This window comes from Rhinopithecus roxellana, chromosome 8 (genome assembly GCF_007565055.1).
Source record: "Rhinopithecus roxellana isolate Shanxi Qingling chromosome 8, ASM756505v1, whole genome shotgun sequence".
In the NCBI taxonomy this organism is placed as follows: domain Eukaryota; kingdom Metazoa; phylum Chordata; class Mammalia; order Primates; family Cercopithecidae; genus Rhinopithecus; species Rhinopithecus roxellana.
The window spans coordinates 19282005-19308899 of record NC_044556.1 but is presented as its reverse complement, the minus strand read 5'-3'; the positions used below and the strand labels follow the sequence as shown (position 1 = coordinate 19308899).

At 39.5% G+C, this 26895-nt stretch overlaps 1 protein-coding gene across 1 annotated transcript in view; it reads left to right on the top strand.

Moving 5' to 3' along the window:
- The window catches only part of LOC104680668 (zinc finger protein 506), a 30923-nt gene extending 6495 nt beyond the window's left edge, over positions 1-24428 (top strand). Inside the window, exons 2-4 of the mRNA XM_030934959.1 lie at positions 10190-10316; positions 11138-11233; positions 23035-24428. Of these exons, the coding sequence (XP_030790819.1) occupies positions 10190-10316; positions 11138-11233; positions 23035-24083 (1272 nt within the window). The 3' untranslated portion in view covers positions 24084-24428. The remainder of the gene's footprint in view (positions 1-10189; positions 10317-11137; positions 11234-23034) is intronic.
- The last annotated feature ends 2467 nt before the right edge of the window (positions 24429-26895 follow it).

Sequence of the window (26895 nt, the reverse complement as noted above, 5' to 3'; positions counted from 1 at the left end):
AGTGCAATGGTGCGATCTTAGCTCACCACAACCTCCACCTCCCAGGTTCAAGCAATTCTCCTGCCTCAGCCTCCTGAGTAGCTGGGATTACAGGCGTGTGCCACCACCCCTGGCTAATTTTGTATTTTTAGTAGAGACGGGGTTTCTCCATGTTGGTCAGGCTGATCTCAAACTCCGCACCTCAGGTGATCCATCCCCCTTGGCCTCCAAAGTGCTGGGATTACAGGCGTGAGCCATCACACCCAGCCTCTGCATTTGTTTTCTAAGAATAATGGTCTCCAGCTTCATCAATGTTATTGCAAAGGACATGATCTTTTTTTTTAATGGTCACAGAGTACTCCATGATGTACCATATTTTGTTTTTACTAAGTCTTTTATTTTATTTTTGGAGACAGGGTCTCACTTATTGCCCAGGCTAGAGTGCTGTGGTGTGATATTGGCTTACTTTAGCCTCAATTTCCCAGGCTCAAGCAATTCTCTCCTACCTCATCCTCCCAAGTAACTGGGACTACACACGGGTGTTACCACACCTGGCCAATTTTTCTGTTTGTATTTTCTGTGGAGACAAGATTTTGCCATGTTGTCCAGGCTGGTCTCAAACTTCTAAGCTCAGGCAGTATACTTGCCTCGTCCTCCCAAAGTGCTGGGATTACAGGCAGGAGCCACCGCATCTGACCATACCATATTTTCTTTATCCATTCTACCATTGATAGGTATTTATGACCTGTGCATGTCTTTGCTATTGTGAATAGTGCTGCAATGAACATGCATGTGGATGTGTCTTTATAATATAACTTAAAATTCTTTGGGTATATACCCAATTAGGAGGTTCCTGGGTCAAATGATAATTGTTTCTAGTTCTGTGAAGAATTGCCACACTGCTTTTTACAGTTGTTAAACTAATTTACACTCCCACCAGCAGAGTATAAGCATCCCTTACCTCTGTTCCCTTTTCTCTGCAACCTTGCCAGCATCTGTTATTTTTTGACTTTTTAAAAATAGCCATTCTGACTGGTGTAATGTGAGATCTCATTGTGGTTTCTCTTTTAATTTCTCTAATGATTAGCAATGAGCAGGTTTTTTTCATATGCTTGTTAGCCACATGTATCTCTTCTTTTGAAAAGTATCTATTCATGTTTTTTGCCTACTTTTTAATGAGGTTTTTTTCTTGTAAACTTTTTAAAGTTTCTAATAAATTCTGAATATTAGACCTCTGTCAGAGGCAAAGTTTGCAAATATTTTCTTCTGTAGGTTGTCTGTTTACCCTGTTGATAGTTTCCTTTGCTGTGAAGAAGCTCTAAATAGGTCCATTTGTCAATTTTTGCTTTTGTTGCAATTGCTTTTGGTAGCTTCATCATGAAGTCTTTGCCAGTTTCTGTGTCTAGAATGGTATCTTTTAGGTTATCTTGCAGGACTTCTTGTAATTTTAAGTTTTACATTTAAGTCTTTATCTTGATTTTTGTATATGGTGTGATAAAGGGGTCCAGTTTCTGTCTTCTACATAGTGCTAGATAGTTATTCCAGCACCATTTATTAAATAGAGAATTCTTCCCACATTCTTATTGTCAGATTTGTCAAAAATCTGGCGGTTGTAGAGGGTCTCTATTTTGGGCTCTCTATTCTGTTGCATTGGTCTTGTGCACTCATTCATTTTTTATAACATCTTTCTTTCTTCTGCTTTTTCCCCTGTAAACATTCTTTCAAGTGCATACAGTGTGCAAAATTCAGATGTCCAAGGGTTCAAAAACTCTTTAAAAAGTTCCAAAAATTTTTTTGCTCGTCTCTCTTTTTTTTTTTTTTTTTTTTTTTGAGACGGAGTCTCGCTCTGTCGCCCAGGCTGGAGTGCAGTGGCCGGATCTCAGCTCACTGCAAGCTCCGCCTCCCGGGTTCACGCCATTCTCCTGTCTCAGCCTCCCGAGTAGCTGGGACTACAGGCGCCCACCTCGTCGCCCGGCTAGTTTTTTTTTTGTATTTTTTAGTAGAGACGGGGTTTCACTGTATTAGCCAGGATGGTCTCGATCTCCTGACCTCATGATCCGCCCGTCTCGGCCTCCCAAAGTGCTGGGATTACAGGCTTGAGCCACCGCGCCCGGCCTCTCGTCTCTCTTAAGGGTTTAGATTATATGTAAATATTTTCTCTGCTTTTTTTGGAAATATATGTAAATCATATTAACAGCTAAATAAACCTTTTGTCATTTTTTCTGACTCCAGATTATCTTTAGCTAGTACATCACATTTTTTGCTTTGTTTTTGGTCCCAAAAAGTTTATTTTTTGCATTTTTAGTCCTTAAAAGTAGACACAGATTTGTTTAGATAAAAGCTTATTTTAAGAGCACACAGAAGCTTAGCACAAAGATAAAATGAAATTTAGCAATACATAATGATAAAGTCTAAAAGATACGCCGGGCACGGTGGCTCAAGCCTGTAATCCCAGCACTTTGGGAGGCCGAGACGGGGGGATCACGAGGTCAGGAGATCGAGGCCATCCTGGCTAACACGGTGAAACCCCGTCTCTACTAAAAAATACAAAAAACTAGCCGGGCGAGGTGTGGGGGCGAGGTGTTGGGCGCCTGTAGTCCCAGCTACTCCGGAGGCTGAGGCAGGAGAATGGCGTGAACCCGGGAGGCGGAGCTTGCAGTAAGCTGAAATCCGGCCACTGCACTCAAGCCCCGGGCGACAGAGCGAGACCCGAGACTCCGTCTCAAAAAAAAAAAAAAAAAAAAAAAAAAAGACTAAGAGATACTAAGTTTCTTTGACAGAAACCTGATTATCCAAGGAAATTATCCAATATTTGCAGGCTGAAGTACTTATACTGCAAAAGCAAGAACAGTTCAGTGTATAAACTGAACAGTGGAGTCTGTAGTTGTACCTTGCATTCTATTTACTACTTCAGAACAATTAGCATAGTTATGTGTAGTGTTTGTAGACAACCTGCATTCATATAAATTAAACAGTATTTTCTTTTTTTTGAGACAGAGTCTCTCTCTGTTGCCCAGGCCGGAGTGCAGCGATATGATCTCGGCTCACTGCATCCGCTGCCTCCCGAGTTCAAGCAATTCTCCTGCCTCAGAAGCCCGAGTGACTGGGATTACAAGCGTGCACCACCATGCCTGGGTAAGTTTTTGTATTTTTTAGTAGGGATGAGGTCTCACCATGTTGGCCACCTTGATCTTGAACTTCTGACCTCAGGTGATCTACCCACCTCAGCCTCCCAAAGTGCTGGGATTATAGGCGTGAGCCATAAACAGTATTTTCTACAATAGTATGAATATAAAGCCGCAATAATTACTTTGAATGAATCACTTAAATGGTTATTTTAATATTGTTATTTAAAGTGTTTTAACTCAAGTATAGTTGCAGTTTTTAAAAATGCTACATACATTATGACTAGTTCATTAAAATTATTGATATTTATATTTAATATCCAAAGGAAATTTACCAAATTGTTATAGTAGGTATTAGTCTGACATGCTTATTACTTTATTCAATAGGGATAATTATGAGTAAACACAATGTTAGTATCTTTTATTTCACTAAATTGGAATTCTGCTATTACAGGACAAATAAAGACAGGTGATGTGGCCACCCAAACACCACCAACATAGCTCTTCAGTTAGCTATGTTGTAAGCTCTAATATATTCCATTATATGAACATAGTCAGATTCTATTTCTTTTTTTTTTTTTTTTTTTTTTTTTGAGGTGGAGTCTCACTCTGTCGCCCAGGCTGGAGTGCAGTGGCGGGATCTCAGCTCACTGCAAGCTCCGCCTCCTGGGTTCACGCCATTCTCCTGCCTCAGCCTCCCCAGTAGCTGGGACTACAGGCGCCCGCCATCTCGCCCGGCTAGTTTTTTGTATTTTTTAGTAGAGACGGGGTTTCAGTCAGATTCTATTTCTTCATCAAAAGTGTTGTTGGAAGTTGTCAGATGTATTTAAATATAGAACCCCCATTCAATGGCTAGGAGATGAGAGAGCAGCAGAGATGGAAAAGAAACTTTATAAAAATTCTTCTGAAAATCTGCCCCCTTTCTTCATAATGCTCATGTTTTTCATGCTGAGAGTAGCTGTGTACTTTGGGTGTTTAGAGAGAAATTGCTTTTAGGGGAATATTTTCTGGCTGACTTGATCAATCTCATATCTAATGTGAGCTTTTTCTTAACATCTCTCCTTTAATTGTACTCCACTTGCTACACCAAAGGATACAGAGCCAAGTTGCTCCTACCTAGAATCTGTAAATAAGGTCTGACCTCTGCCTGGGATTTACAACAAAAGGGCCAGACTTTGGATAGGGAATGTACAGACAACTAACAAAAGGCATTTTCTGCATTGTGAGATGTCAACACAGACATCTTATAGCCCCCATTTGGGAGTGTGGCTATTTGAGATTTTTCACATCTTCATTGACCTGCTACAGTTATGTGAGAGGCTCTAGGAGGAAATAGAATCTGATGGCAGAATCTGTAGTGAGAGATCAAGGCCACAAAGTATCCAGAGCCATGACCACAACCGCAACTAAATTTACCTGTAAAATGTGATACTGGAGGCCGGACGCAGTGGCTCAAGCCTGTAATCCCAGCACTTTGGGAGGCCGAGACGGATGGATCACGAGGTCAGGAGATGGAGACCATCCTGGTGAACACTGTGAAACCCCGTCTCGGCCGGGCGCGGTGGCTCAAGCCTGTAATCCCAGCACTTTGGGAGGCCGAGACGGGCGGATCATGAGGTCAGGAGATCGAGACCATCCTGGCTAACACAGTGAAACCCCGTCTCTACTAAAAAACACAAAAATCTAGCCGGGCGAGGTGGCGGCGCCTGTAGTCCCAGCTACTCGGGAGGCTGAGACAGGAGAATGGCGTGAACCCGGGAGGCGGAGCTTGCAGTGAGCTGAGATCCGGCCACTGCACTCCAGCCTGGGTGACAGAGCGAGACTCCGTCTCAAAAAAAAAAAAAAAAAAATGTGATACTGGAGTAGAATATTTTTGTTATTTCTCTTACCCAAGAGCTAGTAAATCAGAACGGGTGATCCAAGTTCTGGAGTTCCACCAGGGCTGTTCCATTTTCTATTTAGAATCAGTCTGAGTCTCTCCAGCCTGGCTTATCACTGGGCCATTGGCCCAGGGTCACTGGGAATTCCCTCAAAATCACCTAGGTGTCTTTGAGGCATTTTTGAGGCATTTGAGATGTCCCGTACAGAATTATGTCAGGCTGACAAGAGTGGTTAATTCTGCTTCTGTCTCAGTGTAAGAGAAATGAGTCATCTGTGTTTGTTCATCCCCTCATACAAGAGGTGTCTTCAGTTGATACCTAGATGAGAGTTTCTCCAATATCCTGGTACTTGGATGATAAACAAGGACGAGATTTGGAGACCCAAATAGATAAAACTAGTAGCTTCCATTTCATATGGCCATTAAAAAAAACATAAAGCAGTCATGGTTCCTACAATCCAGAAACTTTTAGTCTAGACTAGCAACTGAATAAATAATTGAATTGTGCATCATATGGTTGGTACAACAAATACATGTGTCCAAAATCTTGGGCTTTATTTAGGCCACTTTCTTTATATCGTTGTGACTTCTGAGGTCTACACCTGAGGGCATATTTATGAACAGAAGAACTGTTACTATAATTTCTTTTTTTTTTTTTTTATTTTTGAGAGGGAGTACAGTAGTGTGATCTCAGTTCACTGCAACCTTTGCCACCCTGGTTCAAGTGATCCTACTGCCTCTGCCTCCTGAGTAGCTGGGATTACAGGTGCCTGCCATCACGTGTGGCTAATTTTTGTATTTTTAGTAGAGATGGGGTTTCACCATCTTGGTCAGGCTCATCTTGAACTCCTGATCTTGCGATCCACCCGCCTTGGCCTCCCAAAGTGCTGGTATTACGTGCGTTAGCCACCACACCCAGCAGTAGAATTTCTATTTATTTTTCCTTGTTAAGTATACGTATTTATTTTCTAATAAAATTGCTCTAGAAGGGCTGAGCACGGTGGCTCATGCCTGTAACCCCAGCACATGAGAGGCCGAGGCAGGCGAATCATGAGGTCAGGAGTTTGAGACCAGCCTGGCCAATATGGTGAAACGCCATCTCTACTAATAATACAAAAATTAGCCAGGCATGGTGGCACGCATCTGTAGTTCTAGCTAATCGGGAGGCTGAGGCAGAAGAATCACTGGAACCTGGGAGGCAGAGGTTGCAGTGCGCCGAGATCGCACCAGTGCACTCCAGCCTGGACGACAGAGTGAGACTGCATCTCAAAACAAAACAAAAAAAAAAAATTACCCTAGACCACCTGAAGGGATTTGTTTAAATTGCATATTAGTATATAGTATAAAGTTGACAGGGCAGTGGCTAGAAAAGATTAAAATTGCAGAAGCTCTGGATTTAAGTTTCTTTTAGTTAAGCTTAGAAAAAACAAAACTGGAAGTACCCCAGTGGCATAGAGAACAGGATTCTACATAGCATCCTCACCCTGCCCCAGACCTGTTCAGATTCACATCTTTTTTTTTTTTTTTTTTGAGACAGAGTCTCGCTCTGTCGCCCAGGCTGGAGTGCAGTGGAGCGATCTCGGCTCACTGCAAGCTCTGCCTCCTGGATTCACGCCATTCTCCTGCCTCAGCCTCCCGAGTAGCTGGGACTACAGGCATCCACCACCACGCCCAGCTAATTTTTTTGTATTTTTAGTAGAGACGGGGTTTCACCCTGTTAGCCAGGATGGTCTCGATCTCCTGACCTCGTGATCTGCCTGCCTTGGCCTCCCAAAGTGCTGGGATTACAGGCTTGAGCCACCGCGACCAGCCGCAGAGACACCCTTTTTGGAGACTTTATTTAGTTCTGACCCTACCTTGGAGTCTTGCCTCACAGAACTGATTAAAAGAGATCAGAGTTTTGGCTGATGAATCCTAGTAAGTTTCTAGAGCTGGTGCTCACAATTTCCTGAAACCCAAAAGCAAATAAATGGGAAAAATAAAGTATGTATTTTAGAGTCTTAGTTTTTAACTGTTGTATTAAAACCAGTGCTTGCAGAGACATTCTAATTAGCAACTTGTTTTCTATTCCTGAAGATCCAGTAGTTGTTCCATAAGTCACAAAAAAGTAAATATGAATAGAATAAAATTTTCTGTATACTACATTAAACTCTTCCTTCTATATCTCTTTCATCTGTCTGTATTTGACTTTTATTCTACACAATTTAAAAAAAAAAAAATTGATGACCGAGAAATAGAAGAAGAAATAAAAATGCTGGGACCTTTATCTAAATCCTGGAAAGTATGAAACCCTTAGTACCAGCTCCCAGGGTGTTATGAGAATTAAATCACATAATGTGTTATGCCCAGCACAGTGCTCTGTATCATACCCTTGAGCACATAGTGCCTGCTTAATAAACATTGCATTAGTACATGTGTACACATGTTGCTTTTTAAATACAGACTTATTCAGACATTGCTGCCTTCTGTTTTGTCTGTAAACTTTAAAGAGCCAGCAAAGAATATAAAACTTTAGGATGGAGATGGGTTGTCCTTATTTGTACCAGAAGTATTTGGTTGTGACAAGGGGGCTAAAGTGAGGCCAAAATTACCAAGTGATTTATAAACTCGTTAAAGCCTGAGAAGCAATGCTTAGCTTAGTGGTTATCAACCCAGGCTTCTCCTTAGGATCACATGGTCAATTTGCAGAAACCTCTTGTGCCCTCCCCACAGCTTCTGTTTATTGTTGTGGGTGGAAGCATCCATGTTGTTTTAATGAAGGGCCTCATATGACTCTTAAGGTGAGGCCAGAATCAGGTATGAGGGCTTCAGAATACATTCATGAGAGTGAAGTTCTACCTTTGTGCTATAGAGTGGTCACAGGGCCTGTTCTATTTGGGTTTGATAGGGACAGGTCCGTGTGGCACATATTTGCATTACTGTAACAGAAATTACTGGTGTCTGTGGCAGGGGAGGGCACCTGAGGACAGGAAAGGAGAAACATATTTTTATCTTCATGGAGCAGCTCATTGTGCCTGAATCTCTTCTGTTTTAAAGGACAGAAATGGGTTGACTTTTTCTTTTTCTGCCAGTTGATGTCATCCTAGCAGGTAAACATGTAATACTGACACCTTTAAAGGCACATTGTCAAGATGCAGGTGTAATTTATCCAGAGAGTCTCATCTGAGAATGAATTCCAGAGAAGGTGGAAGAAGAAAAAAAGGCTTTTCTTTAAGTAAACGTGTGTCAGATGAAGAGCTGTGTCCACTCTTCCTCCTGGACTGCCATGCATTTAGTACTCACACACCTTCTCTACTTGTGTTTTTCCTCCCTAATGAGTTTGGTTTAACTACTTGTTAAAATTCTTATGATAGTCAAGGGTCTCTGAAAAATATTTCTTTCCTATATCTCAGAGCCTTCTCTTTATTTGCTGCATCATAGCTTCTTATATGCCATGCAGGATTCTCAGCAATAATTTATGATCTGCAATATTAAAAATGTGTCCTTTGTGGCTGTTGAACATGGAAAGATGTGGATACTCAAGATTTCTATTGGGGAAAAACTCTGGTCCTTAGTAAAGATGTAGAACATGTAATGTTGAGGCTCCATCTGTGTGTTCCATTAGCTCTATGCGGAACAGGATTAAGAAAATGCGTATTAAAATGGGATGGCATTTATTACCCAGAAAGTTCTGAAAACAATTATTAGGAGATACCTGCTCTCTAGGGTGCTGCATAAAACTGATGTTTCTTTCTTTTTCTTTTTTTTTTTCTTTTGAGACAGAGTCTCACTCTATCACCCAGGCTGCCGTGCAGTGGCACAATCTCTGGCTCACTGCAAGCCCCGCCTCCCAGGTTCACGCCATTCTCTTGCCTCAGCCTCCCAAGTAGCTGGGACTACAGGCGCTCGCCACCACACCTGCTTAATTTTTGTATTTTTAGTAGAGACAGGGTTTCACCCCGTTAGGCTGGTCCCGAACTCGTGACCTCGTGATCCGCCCACCTCGTGCCTCCCAAAGTGTTGGGATTACAAGTGTGAGCCATCACGCCAGGCCTAAAACTGATGTTTCTTTATGGTTAAATTCAGACTATAATTTTCTTTTTGGGGGGGAATATTTCAACAGCGATGCTGTGTTCTTCTGTGAGCATTAGCACAACATAAAAATCTGTCCTAGGGCAGTTAATGGTTAATGATTCACTTGGTTAAGTAGCTGTCTGACAGATTTTTTTCACTATAGAGTTATTTTTCTCTTTATTATTAAGTAGCTTTATGCAGCTGATGTGCATAAACCATCATATGTGCATAAACCATCATATTTAATCTGGCAGCTGTCCTTTCTTATTTTTTTCCTACATATTTTTCTTTGATAAATGAGGGCTCTTTGTTTATAGGCTAGAAAATATGGGAAAAACACAGGCTCTTCCACTTAGTAAATGTTTGAAAAAATATCCCTCTTGGGCCAAAAACATTCACATTACTGGTGTGTTAGAAATTCAAAAAATTGGCCGGCTGCAGTGGCTCATGCCTGTAATCCCAGCACTTTGGGAGGCTGAAGCAGCGGATCACCTGAGGTCGGGAGTTCAAGAGCAGCCTGACCAACATGGAGAAACCCCATCTCTACTAAAAATACGAAACAAACAATTAGCGGGGCGTGGTGGTGCATGACTGTAATCCCAGCACTCGGGAGGTTCAGGCAGGAGAATTGCTTGAACCCGGGAAGCAGAGTCTGGTGAGCTAAGATGGCACCATTGCACTCCAGCCTGGGCAACAAGAGTGAAACTCCATCTATAAATAAATAAGTAAATAAGAACGACTTTATTTCAGATCTTCTGGGAAAAAAAAAACCCTGCATAACAAGGTCTTCAGCTTATTGTACATATTAAAATTTGAGAGGTGCCTTCTAACTCAGCATTTCTATCTGAAAAATATTCACAACTCATTCCGTATGATGTAAATATAGCACTCAAAAATGTACATGTTCGTGTTCATGGCCTTAATTTTATACTTTATTATCTAGAAAAATATATGAACTGATGTGGATCTTGTGCTGCTCTTTTTTCTCAGAGTTAGAGAATACATTAGAGAATATTTCTGTGTTGAAAACATTTTATTGGATAATTCTAGTCCTATAAGTCAGAACCACTTCTCTTTACTCTCTCATTTCACCTTAAGTCAAAAATTCCGCCCATGGCCACTTGGTAAAAATATGTGTATGTGTGTTTTTCAGGGACCATTACAATTTAGAGATGTGGCCATAGAATTCTCACTGGAGGAGTGGCATTGCCTGGACACTGCACAGCGGAATTTATATAGGGACGTGATGTTAGAGAACTACAGAAACCTGGTCTTCCTTGGTGAGGATAACTTGAGTACATAATTAATAATATACCCTAAGGTTTTATTTCTCTTTTTTGTATAATTTTTTTAGTAATTTATTTGCATATAAGAGTTTCAGATACCCCTTTTCCAGAAAAATCTTCAGAGTTTGTTCATTTAGAAAAGAATTTCTTCAAGATGTTTAATCTTAATCCAAACTTTCCACATTCCTGAGTTAAGCTTTATTCTTCACTCCAAATTAGTGGTAATTCCAAAAATTTAGTGGCGTAAAATATTGTTGCCCCCACCTGAAAATCTAATTGCCACCACCAATTTTTGATTTTAGTAGTACCAGGTAGTAAAATTAAGAAACCTACAAATTGAAAGTATTTTCTAAATATTTAGAAATTTCTGTTATAGGCCAGGCGTGGTGGCTCACGCCTATAATCCCAGCACTTTGGGAGGCCGGGCAGGTGGATCACCTGAGGTCAGGAGTTCGAGACCAGCCTGACCAATATGGTGAAACCCTGTCTGTACTAAAAATACAAAAAATTAGCCAGGCATGGTGGCAAGCTCCTGTAATCCCAGCTACTCAGGAGGCTGAGGCAGGAGAACGCTTGAACCCGGGAGGTGGAGGTTGTGGTGAGCCAAGATCGAGCCATTGTACTCCAGCCTGGGCAACAAGAGCGAAACTCCATCTTTAAAAAAAAAAAAAAAAAGAAAGAAATTTCTGTTATAACTTAGTATTTTAGTATTAATTTACTAGAATATTTTATCACATCCTCTCTGCTGAGCACATTACTAGCTTGTAATTGGAGAATATGAGCAAGATTCACGTTATTTATTCTTAATAAAACAGGTATTGTTGTCTCTAAACCAGACCTGATCACCTGTCTGGAGCAAGGAAAAAAACCTTTAACTATGAAGAGACATGAGATGATTGCCAAACCCCCAGGTAGGTGTGAGTGAAAATGAATACAACAGACGACACGGATAAGAGGTCCCAAGGTCAAAGAGAAAGCGAGTCCTTAAAATGTTATATGGGAAGCTCTGTTCCCAAGGAAATAGTTCCTGGGCAGCTTTTTTTTAAATTTTTTTTATTTTTTATTTTTTTTAAATTTTGCTCTTACAAAGAGACATCTGTCTTATGTTTTTAAATTCTCTAGAGATTCTACTTTTCTTTCAGTGAGCTTCCTTCGAGTTCACAGTGAGAGCCAAAGTCCTCTTCATGACAGATAAGAGACTGCACAATCTGGCTGCTTTTCCATTGTTTTGGGGACACACAAGTATCTGCATGATTTTGAGAAACTAAGACATTTTTAAGTTCTCTTTTTGCATCAGGTCTTAAATGTGTGTGAAAGTATTAGGTTCTGTTCCACTTTTTTGTCCATTTTTGTTTTTATTACCATATAGTCTTGAAATATATAGCTTGAAATTTTAAGTATGATATCCTGCTTTGTTCTTTTTCCTCATGATTGCTTTGGCTATTCAAAGTTTATTTTAGTTTCATGTAAATTTTAGAATTGTATTTTCCATTGCTGTGAAAAAAATACCACTGCAATTTTAATAGGAAGTTTATTGAGTCTATAGATTACTTTGGATAATATGGCACTTCAATAATATTTAATCTTTCAATCCATAGACATAAACTATTTTAAAATTTACTTGGATCTTCTCTGATTTTTTTTTTTTTTTTTTTTGTATTACCTCCTTGGTTAATTTTTTCTTCAGAAATTTATTATTTAATGCTATAGTAAATAAGATGTTTTTCTTTATTTTATCAGATAGTTAAACTCTATGAAACCATAGATATACTTTTATGTTAATATTTTGCTAATTTAATTAGTGTATTTATTAGTTTAGACAGGTTTTAATGTACTATGTATGTTTTTGTTTTTGTATTATACTTTAAGTTCTAGGGTGCATGTGCACAACATGCAGGTTTGTTACATAGGTATACATGTGCCATATTGGTTTGCTGCACCCATTAACTCATGATTTATGTTAGGTATTTCACCTAATGCTATCCCTCCCACAACCTGCCACCCCACAACAGGCTGGGCCCATTGTGTGATGTTCCCCGGCCGTGTCCAAGTGTTCTCATTGTTCAATTCCTACCTATGAGTGAGAACATGCGGTGTTTGGTTTTCTGTCCTTGTGATAGTTTGCTCCGAATGACAGTTTCCAGCTTCATCCATGTCACTGCAAAGGACATGAACTCATCCTTTGTTATGGCTGCATAGTATTCCATGGTGTATATATGCCACATTTTCTTAATCCAGTCTGTCATTGATGGACATTTGGGTTGGTTCCAAGTCTTTGCTATTGTGAATAGTGCCACCATAAACATACGTGTACCTGTGTCTTTATAGTAGCATGACTTATAATCCTTTGGGTATATACCCAGTAATGGGATGGCTGGGTCAAATGGTATTTCTAGTTCTAGATCCTTGAGGAATCGCCACACTGTCTTCCACAATGGTTGAACTAGTTTACACTCCCACCAACAGTGTAAAAGCGTTCCTATTTCTCCACATCCTCTCCAGCATCTGTTGTTTCCTGACTTTTTAATGATTGCCATTCTAACTGGTGTGAGATGGTATCTCATTGTGGTTTTGATTTGTATTTCTCTGATGACCAGTGATGATGAACATTTTTTGATGTGTCTGTTGGCAGCATAAATGTCTTCTTTTGAGAAGTGTCTGTTCATATTCTTTGCCTACTTTTTGATTTTTTTTTTCTTGTAAATTTAAGTTCTTTGTAGATTCTGGATATTAGCCCTATGTCAGATGGGTAGATGGCAAAAATTTTCTCCCATTCTGTAGGTTGCCTGTTCACTCTGATGGTGGTTTCTTTTGCTGTGCAGAAGCTCTTTAGTTTATTTAGATCTCATTTGTCTATTTTGGCTTTTGTTGCCATTGCTTTTGGTGTTGTAGTCATGAAGTCCTTGCCCATGCCTATGTCCTGAATAGACAAAATTGACAAAATTGACCGTATAGTTGGTAAACCATTCCTCAGCAAATGTAAAAGTACTGTGTATGGTTTTTTAAATATAAGATTGTATGATCTACAAACAGCATTTTACGTATTTTTCTATTTCAGTGGATTTTTTTTTTTTTTTTTTGACTAACTCTTCTGCCACATCCAGTGCTAGATTAAAATAGAAGCATTGACAATGGACACAATATAGTTTCGTATTGGTGTCTGAATTTGATGGAGAAAAACACCTCTTCAAGTTTTTGTAAACTGCTTTTTTAGAAGGTAAAAAATCTTCTTTTATTGGGCCCTTAGTGTGATGAGATGCCCTCTGAATTTGTAGTGAAGAGGGATTGTAGCTTGGTCACAAGGCTGCTGGGTCTGCACTATGGTCCACCTTTAGTTGGCTTGTTACAGGGACTTGGGTGGTTGTAATTCCCATTTTATTTTTGGACAGACTGAATACCCTTCAGGACTTTGCTCCGTAGGGCAGACACTAGGGCATGTTTTTGCAGTCGGGTCTGCATATGGTGGGCCTTGTATCAGGATGTCGATGAGTATGGTTTTCAGTGAGTACCAGAGAATATTTCCTCAGGTAACTGTGTGGGTTTCTGTATAGGCAGAACTGGCCATAAACTGTGGCTCAGGTAACTGAAACTGAGTCACTGAACTGTTTCAGGGACCACAGTAAAGGCCAAGGTCTGCAGGCCTGCCTACATGGCTGTAAATGGGTGCCGTCCTCCAGGTCTCTGGAATGGCAGGACCTCTGCCAGACTGTGGCTGGGAGGAATTTCACATAGTTTCAGAGTAAGTTCAGAATTCTCAGTCAGACCAAGCTGAGTGAACCCTATCCTGGTCTGTAGCCAAGAACAGGGGTCCTGTAGTTTCCCACCTGAATGAGGGCCTGCCTTCTGAATAGAACACTTCTCAATCTGAAGCTTTAACAGCGTTTCAGAACTCCCTCTCTGGATCTCAAATCTTACAGGCACTTATTTTGGAGATAAGGTCTTGCTACATAATGCAGACTGGTCTCAAAATCCTGGCCTGAAGCATTTCTCCAACCTTAATGTATCATGGAGCTGTCATTACAGGTGTAAGCTGGTAATGCCTGTAACCAGGCATTAGCCTGGTTCTCTCATAAAGGCATTCTTGTCAGGGATGGCTGACCCTTTTTTTGCTGTAAAGGGATGTGAAAATAGGGGACTTTTAATCTTTTCGTCTTGGTGAGGTCACTCTCCCTATACATTTTTACTTTCTGTTTTCTGTTTCAAATTTGTCTGTAATTTTAGATTCAGATGTTTAGGACAATACGCTAGAATTTGCATGGCCGGAAGTAAATTAGATAATTAGTAGACACTCCATATTTACTAAAATAGTTACTTATAAATTTAAGTTTGCTGCAGGCAAAAAGGAATTACAGAATTTTCATCTACTTTCTTCAGCTTATATCTAAATAATGACATAGTTTATTTCCTAATATTTGTTTTACATATCAGAGGGTCTAACCCTACTCTGCAAAATATATATTTTTTTCTTTTTTTAACAATATGTCTATTCTTTTCTTCTAAAGTTGATTACAGCAGTTTCATTTTGTGTAAGAATATTTAAAACATAAAAAGTAACACTAGTTTCTTTTAAATCATTATTTATTAGCCGGGCGCGGTGGCTCAAGCCTGTAATCCCAGCACTTTGGGAGGCCGAGGCGGGTGGATCACGAGGTCAGGAGATCGAGACCATCCTGGCTAACACGGTGAAACCCCGTCTCTACTAAAAAATACAAAAAACTAGCCGGGCGAGGTGGCGGGCGCCTGTAGTCCCAGCTACTCCGGAGGCTGAGGCAGGAGAATGGCGTGAACCCGGGAGGCGGAGCTTGCAGTGAGCTGAGATCTGGCCAGTGCACTCCAGCTTGGGTGACAGAAAGAAAAAAATATATATATATATATAAGTCTATTCTTTTCTTCTAAAGTTGATTACAGCAGTTTCATTTTGTGTAAGAATATTTAAAACATAAAAAGTAACACTAGTTTCTTTTAAATCATTATTTATTAAAAATTTCTCATTAGAATCTTCTGTGTATAATTATACTGCATAGTCTCTGAAATTGTACTGCCACACAGTGCATGCCAGTGATTCAAAATACCTGCATTTAATGAGTACACCTGTAGACCTTTTTTTTTTTTTTTTTTTTTTTTTTTTTTTTTTTTTTGAGATAGAGTCATGCTCTGTCACCCAGGCTGGAGTGCAGTGATGCATGTGATTTTGGCTCACCTCAACCTCCACCTCCTGCCTTCAAGCATTTCTCATGCCTCAGCCTCCCAAGTAGCTGCAATTACAGGCATGTGTCACCATGCCCGGCTAATTTTTGTATTTTTTGTAGAGATGGGGTTTCACCGTGTTGGTCAGGCTGGTCTTGAACTCCTGACCTCAGGTGATCTGCCCGCCTCGGCGTCCCATAGTGCTGAGATTACAGATGTGAGCCACTGCACCTGGCCTAACAATGTTTTTTTAAATTATACATCAGTGTTGCATACCAGATTTTATGAGTAAACATTTCTCTTACTGTTGTTTTGAAGTTCCATGTTACTGTGTTTTTTCAGAGTAGGTTTCCTTTTTTTTTTTGAGACAGAGTCTCACTCTGTCACCCAGGCTGGAGTGCAATGGCACGATCTCAGCTCACTGCAAGCTCCACCTCCCAGGTTCAAGCGATTCTTCTGCCACAGCCTCCCGAGTAGCTGGGACTACAGGCATATGCCACCATACCCAACTAATTTTTGTATTTTTAGTCGAGTTGGGGCTTCACCATGTTGGCCATGCTGATCTCAAACTCTTGACCTCAGGTGATCTATCCGTCTCAGCCTCCCAAAGTGCTAGGATTACAGGCTCGAGCCTCCGTCCCCATCCTTTTTTTTTTTTTTTTTTTTTTTTTGGAGATGGATTCTCGTTCTGTCGCCCAGGCTGGAGTTCTATGGCATGATTTTGGCTCACTGCAACCTCCACCTGGATTCAAGCGATTCTCCTGCCTCAGCCTTCTGAGTACTGCGGGAACTACAGGTGTGCCATGCCCTGCTAATTTTTGCATTTTTAGTAGAGATGAGGTTTCACCGTGTTTGTTTGTCAGTCTGATCTCGAACTCCTGACCTGAAGCAGTCCACCCACCTTGGCCTCCCAAAGTGCTGGGATTATGGGTGTGAGCCACCACACCCAGCCATTTTTTGTTTTTTTTTTTGGTTTTTTTTTGAAGGGAGTTTTGCTCTTGTTGCCCAGGCTGGAGTACAGTGGCATAATCTTAGCTTATTGCAACCTCCACCTTCCGGTTTCAAGTGATTCTCCTGCCTCAGTCCCCTGAGTAGCTGGGAGTACAGGCACGTGCCACCATACCCAGCTCATTTTGTATTTTTAGTAGAGATGTTACCATGTTGGTCAGGCTGGTCTCAAACTCCTGACGTCAGGTGATCCACCTGCCTCCGCCTCCCAAAGTGTTGGGATTACAGGTGTGAGCCACCACTCCTGGCCTGAAACAGTTTTTTAATCCTATCTAGGTGAGTAGTCATAAAAATTCTCCTAATTTCAAAATCTATTTATTTATGAATCTATATTATTTTGTGTGGGAGACACACATAACAAAATGTCTTATCTGTCAAAAACACATAACAAAATTTATAATAAAATATTTCTAGGACGGGTGCAGTGGCTCATACCTGTAATCCCAGCACTTTGGGAGGCCAAGGCAGGCAGATCATGAGGTCAGGAGATCAAGACTATCCTGGCCAACATGGGGAAACCCTGTCTCTACTGAAATACAAAAAACCGGGCATGGTGGCGCATGGCCTGTAGTCCCAGCTACTCAGGAGGGTGAGGCAGGGGAATTGCTTGAACCCAGGAGGGCAGAGGTTGCAGTGAGCTGAGATCTTGCCACTGTACTCCAGCCTCAGAGGCAGAGTGAGACTCCATCTCAAAAAATAAGAAGAAGAAGTATATATATGTATACTGTTTAGTCATATTATGTTGACATTGTTATGCATCATATCACTAGCATATTTTATGTTGCAGAGCTAAATCTCAATATACATTAAACAACTACCAATTCTTCCCATTTGATGGCACTTTTAAAGCACCACTTTTTCCGGTTTCTAAGAGTGTAACTGCTTTATACATCTCATACAATCTGTCTTTTTGTGGCTGGCTCATTTTATTTTGCATAATGTCATCAATATTTCTCATAATAGTTGTTATTTTCTGCGTTTTGAAAATTGAGTGATATGCCAGTATTTTTATATCTACTGATTTGGTGACAGAAATTTGCATTGCTTTTATCTGTTGGCTTTCAGTAGCAGTGCTGCTATAATTACGTGAAAGATGATATATGTGCTGTGTTCTGTTTTGTTAGTCTACTTTTTCACCTTTATACTCATACCAAATTGTTTTAATTCTGTAGCTTTTTGATGTGTTTTGAAATCAGAAATTGTAATGCCTCCAACTTTTTTTTTTAAGATTGTTGGGTACTCTATTGCCTCTTTACATTCCATATTCTTTTGGATTTGCTGTTTTTATTTCTTCAAAAATGCAATGAGAAATTTGAAAAAATTCCATTAAATCTATAGATTAAATTGAGCGGTATAGACATCCTCACAATATTATTTCCTTTTTGATTGTTTTTGAAATGGAGTTAAATTAACCCGCCTCAGCCTCCTAAAGGAGTGAGCCACAGCATCCAGCCCAGTTATTTGAACAAGTGCATGCTCAAGAGTGTGTTGAATCATTTCTATACATTAGTAAATTTATCAATTATTTATATTATTGTCTTATACTCTAATTCCATTTTTGTCATAGAAAGTAACTATGAAATTTCAGTTTTAAAAATGTGTTAAGACTTTGTTTTTGACCTAACAGGTGGTCTGTAAAGAGGAATGTTGTATGAGCTATTGAGAAGGCTGTGTATCCTGATAATTGTTGAGGAGTATTCTCTGTACCTTCAATAGAAATAATTGTTTTTTACTGCCTTCTAGTCTTCTGTTCCCTTACTAATATACTGTCTTGTTTTATTATTATTACAGAAAGTGGGGTATTGAAATATCCTACTATAATTATATTGCTCTCTCTCTGTTTATTCAGCTTTGTTAGTATTTGCTTCATATATTTGAAACCCCAATTTGAAACACACACACAAAAATACACACATGGATAAACAAATTTGTCACAGCCTGGCGCAGTGGCTCACACCTGTAATCCCAGCACTTTGGGAGGCCGAGGCAGGCAGATCACAAGGTCAGGAGATCAAGACCATCCTGACTAACACGGTGAAACTCCATCTCTACTAAAAAATACAAAAAATTAGCCGGGCGTGGTGGCAGGTGCCTGTAGTCCCAGCTACTTGGGAGGCTGAGGCAGGAGAACAGCATGAACCCAGGAGGCGGAGTTTGCAGTGAGCCGAGATCGCACCACTGCACTCCAGCCTGGGTGACAGAGCGAGACTCCATCTCAAAAACAAAAAAAATTTGCCATAGGTTCCCAGTGAATTAATCTATGTATTGTTTAATGTCCTTCTTTATCTTTTGAAGTTTTGACTTAAAGTACATTTTATAAAATATGACACTTTTTGACTTAACATGTAGCTTGTGTAATATTATTTTGACCTCTTCTGCTCTCATTTTGTTAATATTTACATGAAATTTCTACTTCTGTCTTGCCACTTTCAGTCTTTTCTTGTCATTAGATCTCAAGTGACTCTTGTAAAAAGGCAAGTTGAATCTTGATTTTTAAAGTTTTTTAATGAACCTCTTTATTAAAAGTATGTCTCCCAATCAGAAAGATAATTATATATATTTAAATAGTTTTCTGAAAGAGAAAAACTTAGTTAATAAAATAATTGTTTTGATTCTTGTATCTTTCTTTTTTTTTTTTTTTTTTTTTTTTTTTTTTTGAGACGGAGTCTTGCTCTGCCACCAAGGCTGGAGTGCAGTGGCCGGCTCTCAGCTCACTGCAAGCTCCGCCTCCCGGGTTCACGCCATTCTCCTGTCTCAGCCTCCCGAGTAGTTGGGACTACAGGCGCCCGCCTCGTCGCCCGGCTAGTTTTTTGTATTTTTTTAGTAGAGACGGGGTTTCACCGTGTTAGCCAGGATGGTCTCGATCTCCTGACCTCGTGATCCGCCCGTCTCGGCCTCCCAAAGTGCTGGGATTACAGGCTTGAGCCACCGCGCCCGGCCTGATTCTTGTATCTTTCTGTCTCATTTTCTCTTTTTTAAATTTTTTTTGATTTTTGTACTGACATGCTTTAAGTTTTTTTCTTACTTTTTTTTGTGTATTTATACAGATATTTTCTTAGTACCTTGGGGGATTACCTAAAACCTCTAAAAGATCCAACAATATATTTTAATGTGGTAAAAAATTAACTTCAGTTGCATACAAAAATTCCTCATTCTTACATCTGCCTTCAACTTTGTTACTGATTTTACTAATTATATCTTTATGTTGTCTATTCATTAACAGATGTTAATTTCTATACTTTTATCTTTTAAATTTTAGAGAATTAAAAATGTTTTCTGTACCATTATGATAATGTTAAGAAATTCCATTTTTATGTATGTGCATATCTTTTCCAGAAACTTACATATTTTCATATGATGTGTTGTTTTCTTGCATTATGTTATTTTCTGTGGAAAAAAACTCCTTTCAGCATCCTTGATATGTAGGGCATATGCAGTGCCAATATACTTTCTCAGGATTTGGTTATTTTGGAAGGACTTCTTTTTATTTGGTGGTACAATTTTGCTGATGGTACTATTCCCACTTAACAGCTTTTTTTATTATTATTATAACTTTAATAACAATATCACAGTTTCCTTTTGACCTGCAAACATTTTTTTGATAAATTTATTGGTTATCTCATAAGACTGTGCTTATAAATGGCCATCATTTTTATCTTGTAGCTCCCAAAATTCTTATCTGTGATTTTTGAAATTTTGTTTATATATGTGTTTGTTATAAATATATGTTTGGGTGTATCCTAGTTCATCTTTTCAGCTTTTTCATATTTACACCATTTTTTCTTTCTTTTAAGAAATTTTTCACTTAGTTTTTGTGGTTTTTACTTCCACAATTTGTTTTCTATTTTAATATTTTTTGGTGTTATCGTCATTTTTCTGATCTTCAGTAATTGTCTGTGTTCCTATTTCACTTCATGAATATTGTTCAATTTATTTTATTTCATTTATTTTATTTTTCCTGAGACAGAGTCTCGTCCAGGAGTGCAGAGCTGTGATCTCAGCTCACTGCAACCTCTGCCTCCCAGGCTCAAGCGATTCTCCTGCCTCAGCCCCCCGAGTAGCTGGGATTACACACACCTGCCAGCACGCCTAGCTAATTTTTTTTTTTTTTTTTTTTTTTTTTTTTTTTTTTTTTTTTTGAGACAGAGTCTGGCTCTGTCTCCCAGGCTGGAGTGCAGTGGCCGGATCTCAGCTCACTGCAAGCTCCGCCTCCCGGGTTTACGCCATTCTCCTGCCTCAGCCTCCTGAGTAGCTGGGACTACAGGCGCCGCCACCTCGCCCGGCTAGTTTTTTTTTTTTTGTATTTTTTAGTAGAGACGGGGTTTCACTGGGTTAGCCAGGATGGTCTCGATCTCCTGACCTCGTGATCCGCCCGTCTCAGCCTCCCAAAGTGCTAGGATTACAGGCTTGAGCCACCGAGCCCGGCCGCTAATTTTTTTTATTTTTAGTAGAGACAGGGTTTCACCACGTTGGCCAGGCTGATCTTGAACTCCTGACCTTAAATGATCTGCCTACCTCTGCTTCTCAAAGTGCTGGGATTACAGGTGTGAGCCGCCGCGCCTGGCCTTTTTAATTTTATTTTTGAGACAGATTCTTGCTGTGTTGCCCAGGCTGGCAGTGGCACAATCTCTGCTCACTGCTTCCCTTCCCGGGTTCAAGCAATTCTCTTTTGTCAGCCTCCCAAGTAACTGGGATTATAGGCAAATGCCAAGACCACCAAACCTGGCCTGTTCAATTTATTTGGAATTTTAAAAATTATACACTTTTAGGCCGGGCGCGGTGGCTCAAGCCTGTAATCCCAGCACTTCGGGAGGCCGAGACGGGCGGATCATGAGGTCAGGAGATCGAGACCATCCTGGCTAACACGGTGAAACCCCGTCTCTACTAAAAATACAAAAACTAGCCGGGCGAAGTGGCGGGCGCCTGTAGTCCCAGCTACTCGGGAGGCTGAGGCAGGAGAATGGCGTAAACCCGGGAGGCGGAGCTTGCAGTGAGCTGAGATCCGGCCACTGCACTCCAGCCCCGGCGACAGAGTGAGACTCTGCCTCAAAAAAAAAAAAAAAAAAAAAAAAAAAAAAATTATACACTTTTTATTGTTGTGTTTGAAAATATTATAATTTTTTTGATGGGGCCATATCGCCCTAATATTTTGTATACATGGTAATCTTTGAGATTTGGACATTAACAAAAAGCTACCTGTTACGATCTTTATAATGTAACTCTGTCCTGGCATAGTCTAAAATCAATTGTCTTGGCTAGAGATTCTGGGAATTTCTCAAACATGTTTTTAAGATGTGTCTTGTCTAAAATTTTGTGTTGTTAAATCGGCTTATTCATATTTCTTCTTAATAATCAGTAATCACTTGCTTCACCCATTCCGAGTTTGGGATACTGCAGTTTCTCTGCTTCTGTAACATTTACCTTTAGACTCAAAGTGTCATTCCAATGTATATTACCATTTCATGTCATGGGAGGAGACATTAACCAGTATCTAAGAAAGCCCCTAGAAGCCAGAAATAAAGATGTATGTGCCAATATTTTTCTTGTTTTTTAAAAAAGGAACCAGGAGTTGGCAATTTACATTTTTGGGTGCATGTGTGAGACAGAGTCTTACTCTGTTACCTAGGCTAGAGTACAATGTCATGATCTTGGCTCACTACAATCTCTGCCTCCAGTTCAAGCAGTTCTCCTTCCTCAGCCTCCAAAGTAACTGGATTACAAGTACCTGTTACCATGCCTGGCTAATTTTTTTGTATTTTTGTAGAGATGGGGTTTCACCATCTTGGCCAGGCTAGTCTTGAACTGTTGACCTCATGATCCACCTGCCTCGGCCTCCCGAAGTGCTGGCATCACATATATGAGCTACTGTGCCCAGCCCGCAATTTACTTTTAAAGGCACAATGTTATACTGGAGAGCAGGAAGAGCTGTGTTGGGTATAAGTAATAGACTTTTCCTTTTCTTCCATGTGGCTCTTTGCATTGTGGGGTCCTTCACACACTTAACTCATTTATAAATTTTTTACAAATGTATTTTGGTCAGTATGTTTTTGTTACAGTTATAAAGAAATTACAGCTTGTGGTATTTTGCTATGTCATCTTCCTTATGTAGTTTGTATAATTTTTTTTTTTTTTTTTTTTTTTTTTTTTTTTTTTGAGACGGAGTCTGGCTCTGTCGCCCAGGCTGGAGTGCGGTGGCCGGATCTCAGCTCACTGCAAGCTCCGCCTCCCAGGTTCATGCCATTCTCCTGCCTCAGCCTCCCAAGTAGCTGGGACTACAGGCGCCCGCCTCGTCGCCCGGCTAGTTTTTGTATTCTTTAGTAGAGACGGGGTTTCACCGTATTAGCCAGGGTGGTCTCGATCTCCTGACCTTGTGATCCGCCCGTCTCGGCCTCCCAAAGTGCTAGGATTACAGGCTTGAGCCACCGCGCCCGGCCTGTATAATTTTATAGATTAGATTTGTAAGTATATTTATCTGAGTCTAGCAATTGAAGTAATGTGTTTTTATTTTTTCTTTCAGTTATGTGTTCTCATTTTGCCCAAGACGTTTGGTCAGAGCAGAGCATAAAAGATTCTTTCCAAAAAGTGATACTAAGAAGATATGAAAAATGTGGACATGACAATTTACAGTTAAAAAAAAGCTGTGAAAGTGTAGATGAGTGTCCGGTACACAAAAGAGGTTATAATGGACTTAAACAATGTTTGACAACCACCCAGAGAAAAATATTTCATTGTGATGAATATGTGAAATTCTTGCCTAAATTTTCAAATTCAAACAGACATAAGATAAGAGATACTGGAAAAAAACCTTTTAAATGTATAGAATATGGGAAAGCTTTTAACCAGTCTTCAACCCATACTACATATAAGAAAATTGATACTGGAGAGAAACGCTACAAATGTGAAGAATGTGGTAGAGCCTATAAGCAGTCCTCACACCTTACTACACATAAGAAAAGTCATACTGGAGAGAAGCCCTACAAATGTGAAGAATGTGGCAAAGCCTATAAGCAGTCCTGTAACCTTACTACACATAAGATAATTCATACTGGAGAGAAACCCTACAGATGTAGAGAATGTGGCAAAGCTTTTAACCACCCCGCAACCCTTTTTTCACATAAGAAAATTCATACTGGAGAGAAACCATACAAGTGTGATAAATGTGGCAAAGCCTTTATTTCATCCTCAACCCTTACTAAACATGAGATAATTCATACTGGGGAGAAACCCTACAAATGTGAGGAATGTGGCAAAGCTTTTAACCGTTCCTCAAACCTTACTAAACATAAGAGAATTCATACTGGAGATGTACCCTACAAATGTGATGAATGTGGCAAAACCTTTACTTGGTACTCAAGCCTCTCTAAACATAGGAGAGCTCATACTGGAGAGAAACCCTATAAGTGTGAAGAATGTGGCAAAGCCTTTACTGCATTCTCAACTCTAACTGAACATAAGATAATTCATACTGGAGAGAAACCTTACAAATGTGAAAAATGTGGCAAAGCTTTTAACTGGTCCTCAGCCCTTAATAAACATAAGAAAATTCATATTAGAAACCCTACATAGCAAAGAATGTGGAAAATCTTTTAAATGTTCCTCAACCCTTAATAAGCATAAGATAATTCATACTGGAGAGAAACCCTATGAATGTGATGAATGTGGGAAAGCCTTTAACCAGCCCTCGACTCTGACTATGAGAATTTATATGGAACATAAACCTTACAAATATAAAGAATGTTACAAAGCTTTTTAAGGAAGTTCTCAACCCTTATTACACATAATTTATACTGGACAGAAACGCTGCAAGTTTGAGTTTCACTCTTGTCACCCAGGCTGGAGTGCAATGGCACGATCTTGGCTCATGGCAACTTCTGCCTCCTGGGTTCAAGCCATTCTCCTGCCTCAGCCTGCCGAGTAGCTGGGGTTACAGGTGCCCAGCACCACGCCCAGCTTATGTTGGTATTTTTAGTAGAGATGGGGTTTTGCCGTGTTTGCCAGACTGGTCTCAAACTCCTGACCTCAGGTGGTCCACCCACATCAGCCTCCTAAAGTGTTGGGATTACAGGCATGAGCCACAACGCCCAGCCACAAGTTCTTAATTCTTAAGAGACATGGCGATAATTCATGCTGAAGAGGAAGTCTACAAACCTGAAGGATGCAACAGTGCTTACCACCTCCAACTTTTGTATACAGAAAAACATATTAGTGTGAAACCTTAGAAATGTATGAAATGTGAGAATGCTACCAAAAATCCTAGAAGTGTGAAGAATATGGCAAAACTTTTAATGAGTGTTTACACCTTATTTCACAGGAAAGCTTTTATCCTTGAGAAAAATTGTACAGATATAAAGAATATTGAAAAGCCATTAATGCCTACTCACATCTTACTCAACAGAAGATTCACAGTTAATAAAAGCATTAAAAGTGCAATTACTGTCAAAAAATCTTTCGGAAAATACAAGCCTTTAAAGAAGAATATTCTGAAATCATCCATTACAAATATAAAGGGGGTTTGTAGTACCTTTACTTGTATCACAGATCTTATTGCACACATTTGTACTAGAGGAAAACCCTGAAGCAGTTGCTCCAGCTTTGTTCATCATGGAATTTATATTGGAGAAGAGTCCTGCAAATACAATGAATTTATAAAGACTTTTTTTTCAAAATGTATAGCTTAGAAAACACCAGAGTTTATACTAAAATATTTTTGCAGATGCAGTAAATATGAAAAAATATTTAATTCAAAATTGATTTTACACTAGAATAACTAAGGCACTGACACTTCAGACATTACACTAAATCAGTATTGAGTATAAAAATCCACAACTAAAACTGTTTTTGTATATAACTCTAAAAGGAGATTTTCTGAAGCATTGTAATTACATTGAAAGTTTTGTACTTGTTTCCTCGAAAAAAATTTTTGAAAAGTGAATAATGATGTAATACAGCTTTCAAATTTCTTTATGCTGTTATTTTATTCCTATTGCATTCACATGTGAAAGCATGTGATCAATTATTGCTGCATTAGAGATGCTACAGATTCTTTTTTTATTGGGTATTATGACCTTTTCTATAAAAGAGTAAGGACATTAAAATGTAAGGTGTCTGATGAAAATGTCAGTGGAGAGGCTCTTTGTAGTTAACTTATATTAAGTAATGTAAAAGGTGGGGGTTCCCATTTGTATAATCCTAGCCCATGACTTAATGTTGACACTTTGTCTTTTGGATGGCCTAACCTACATTAACATGTTGGCAGACCATTTTAAAACTTTTTTTCAAAAATTATAATGAATTACTTTATTAATACAGATAATAATGTGGGGGTTCAGAGTAATAGTTTTCTACATTATAGTGAGAAAAATTATAGTTAAAAGTATTAAATGAGAATATTATTTTATTAATTGTACTTTTATGTAATAGAATGCAGTACATATGAAAATTGTTAGATTATGTGTGAACTTTTTTTTTGCCATGTTAAGACTATTGTGCGTTTAATGAAGCAATATTATGCCACTAACTTTAACCTATCCCACCTTAATCAAGGGTGTACTTAAAAGGTGGTAACAATATACTATTTCGTGCATAGTGGAATAACATCTCTAGTCGTCACTTTGCCAGTGACTTTCAACTGCAGATGAGTTGAAGAATATTGTTCCCATAGTTTAAGTTTTTATTTTTTCTTATTGAAATTTATTATTAGTATTTGTGGGTATATAGTATGTATATATATTTATGCCTTATATGGCATATTTTGATTCAGGCATACAATATGTAGTAATTACATTAGGGTAAATAAGGTATCCATCACCTCTAGCATTTATCCTTTGAATTACAGTGTAATTATACCTTTTTAGTTATTTTAAAATGTACAAATTGTTATTGACTACAGGTTTATTTTTATGGTCATAATAAAAATTATACAGAAAAATAAAATAGGGCCAGGTACAGTGGCTCACGCCTGTAATCCCAGCACTTTGGGAGGCCAAGGCAGGTGGATTGCCTGAGGTCAGGAGTTCAAGACCAGCCTGGCCAACATGGTGAAACCCCATCCTGAGGCAGCGCTTTCATATTCCACTCTGCCAGTCCAGCTGAGGATCCAAGCAGCTTACAGGCTCCAAAGTGAGTTCTGTAAACAGTTGCAACTTGGCTCTGATCAGATAGGGAGGTTCGCATTTATTCAGTAAGACTAATTAACAAAAGTTGTGCGTAAACACCACTAGAGGGTAAAGATTAAAGGCCAGTTTCCCAGGCCTAAAGCAAACACCATTTGCAGGTATTAAGCTCCTCCAACACCATTTGCAGGTATTAAGCTCCTCCGAACCCCAAGTAGGAGGCAGTAAAGTACCCGTGGCAGCACAAAACTTAGTCTTAAACCCAC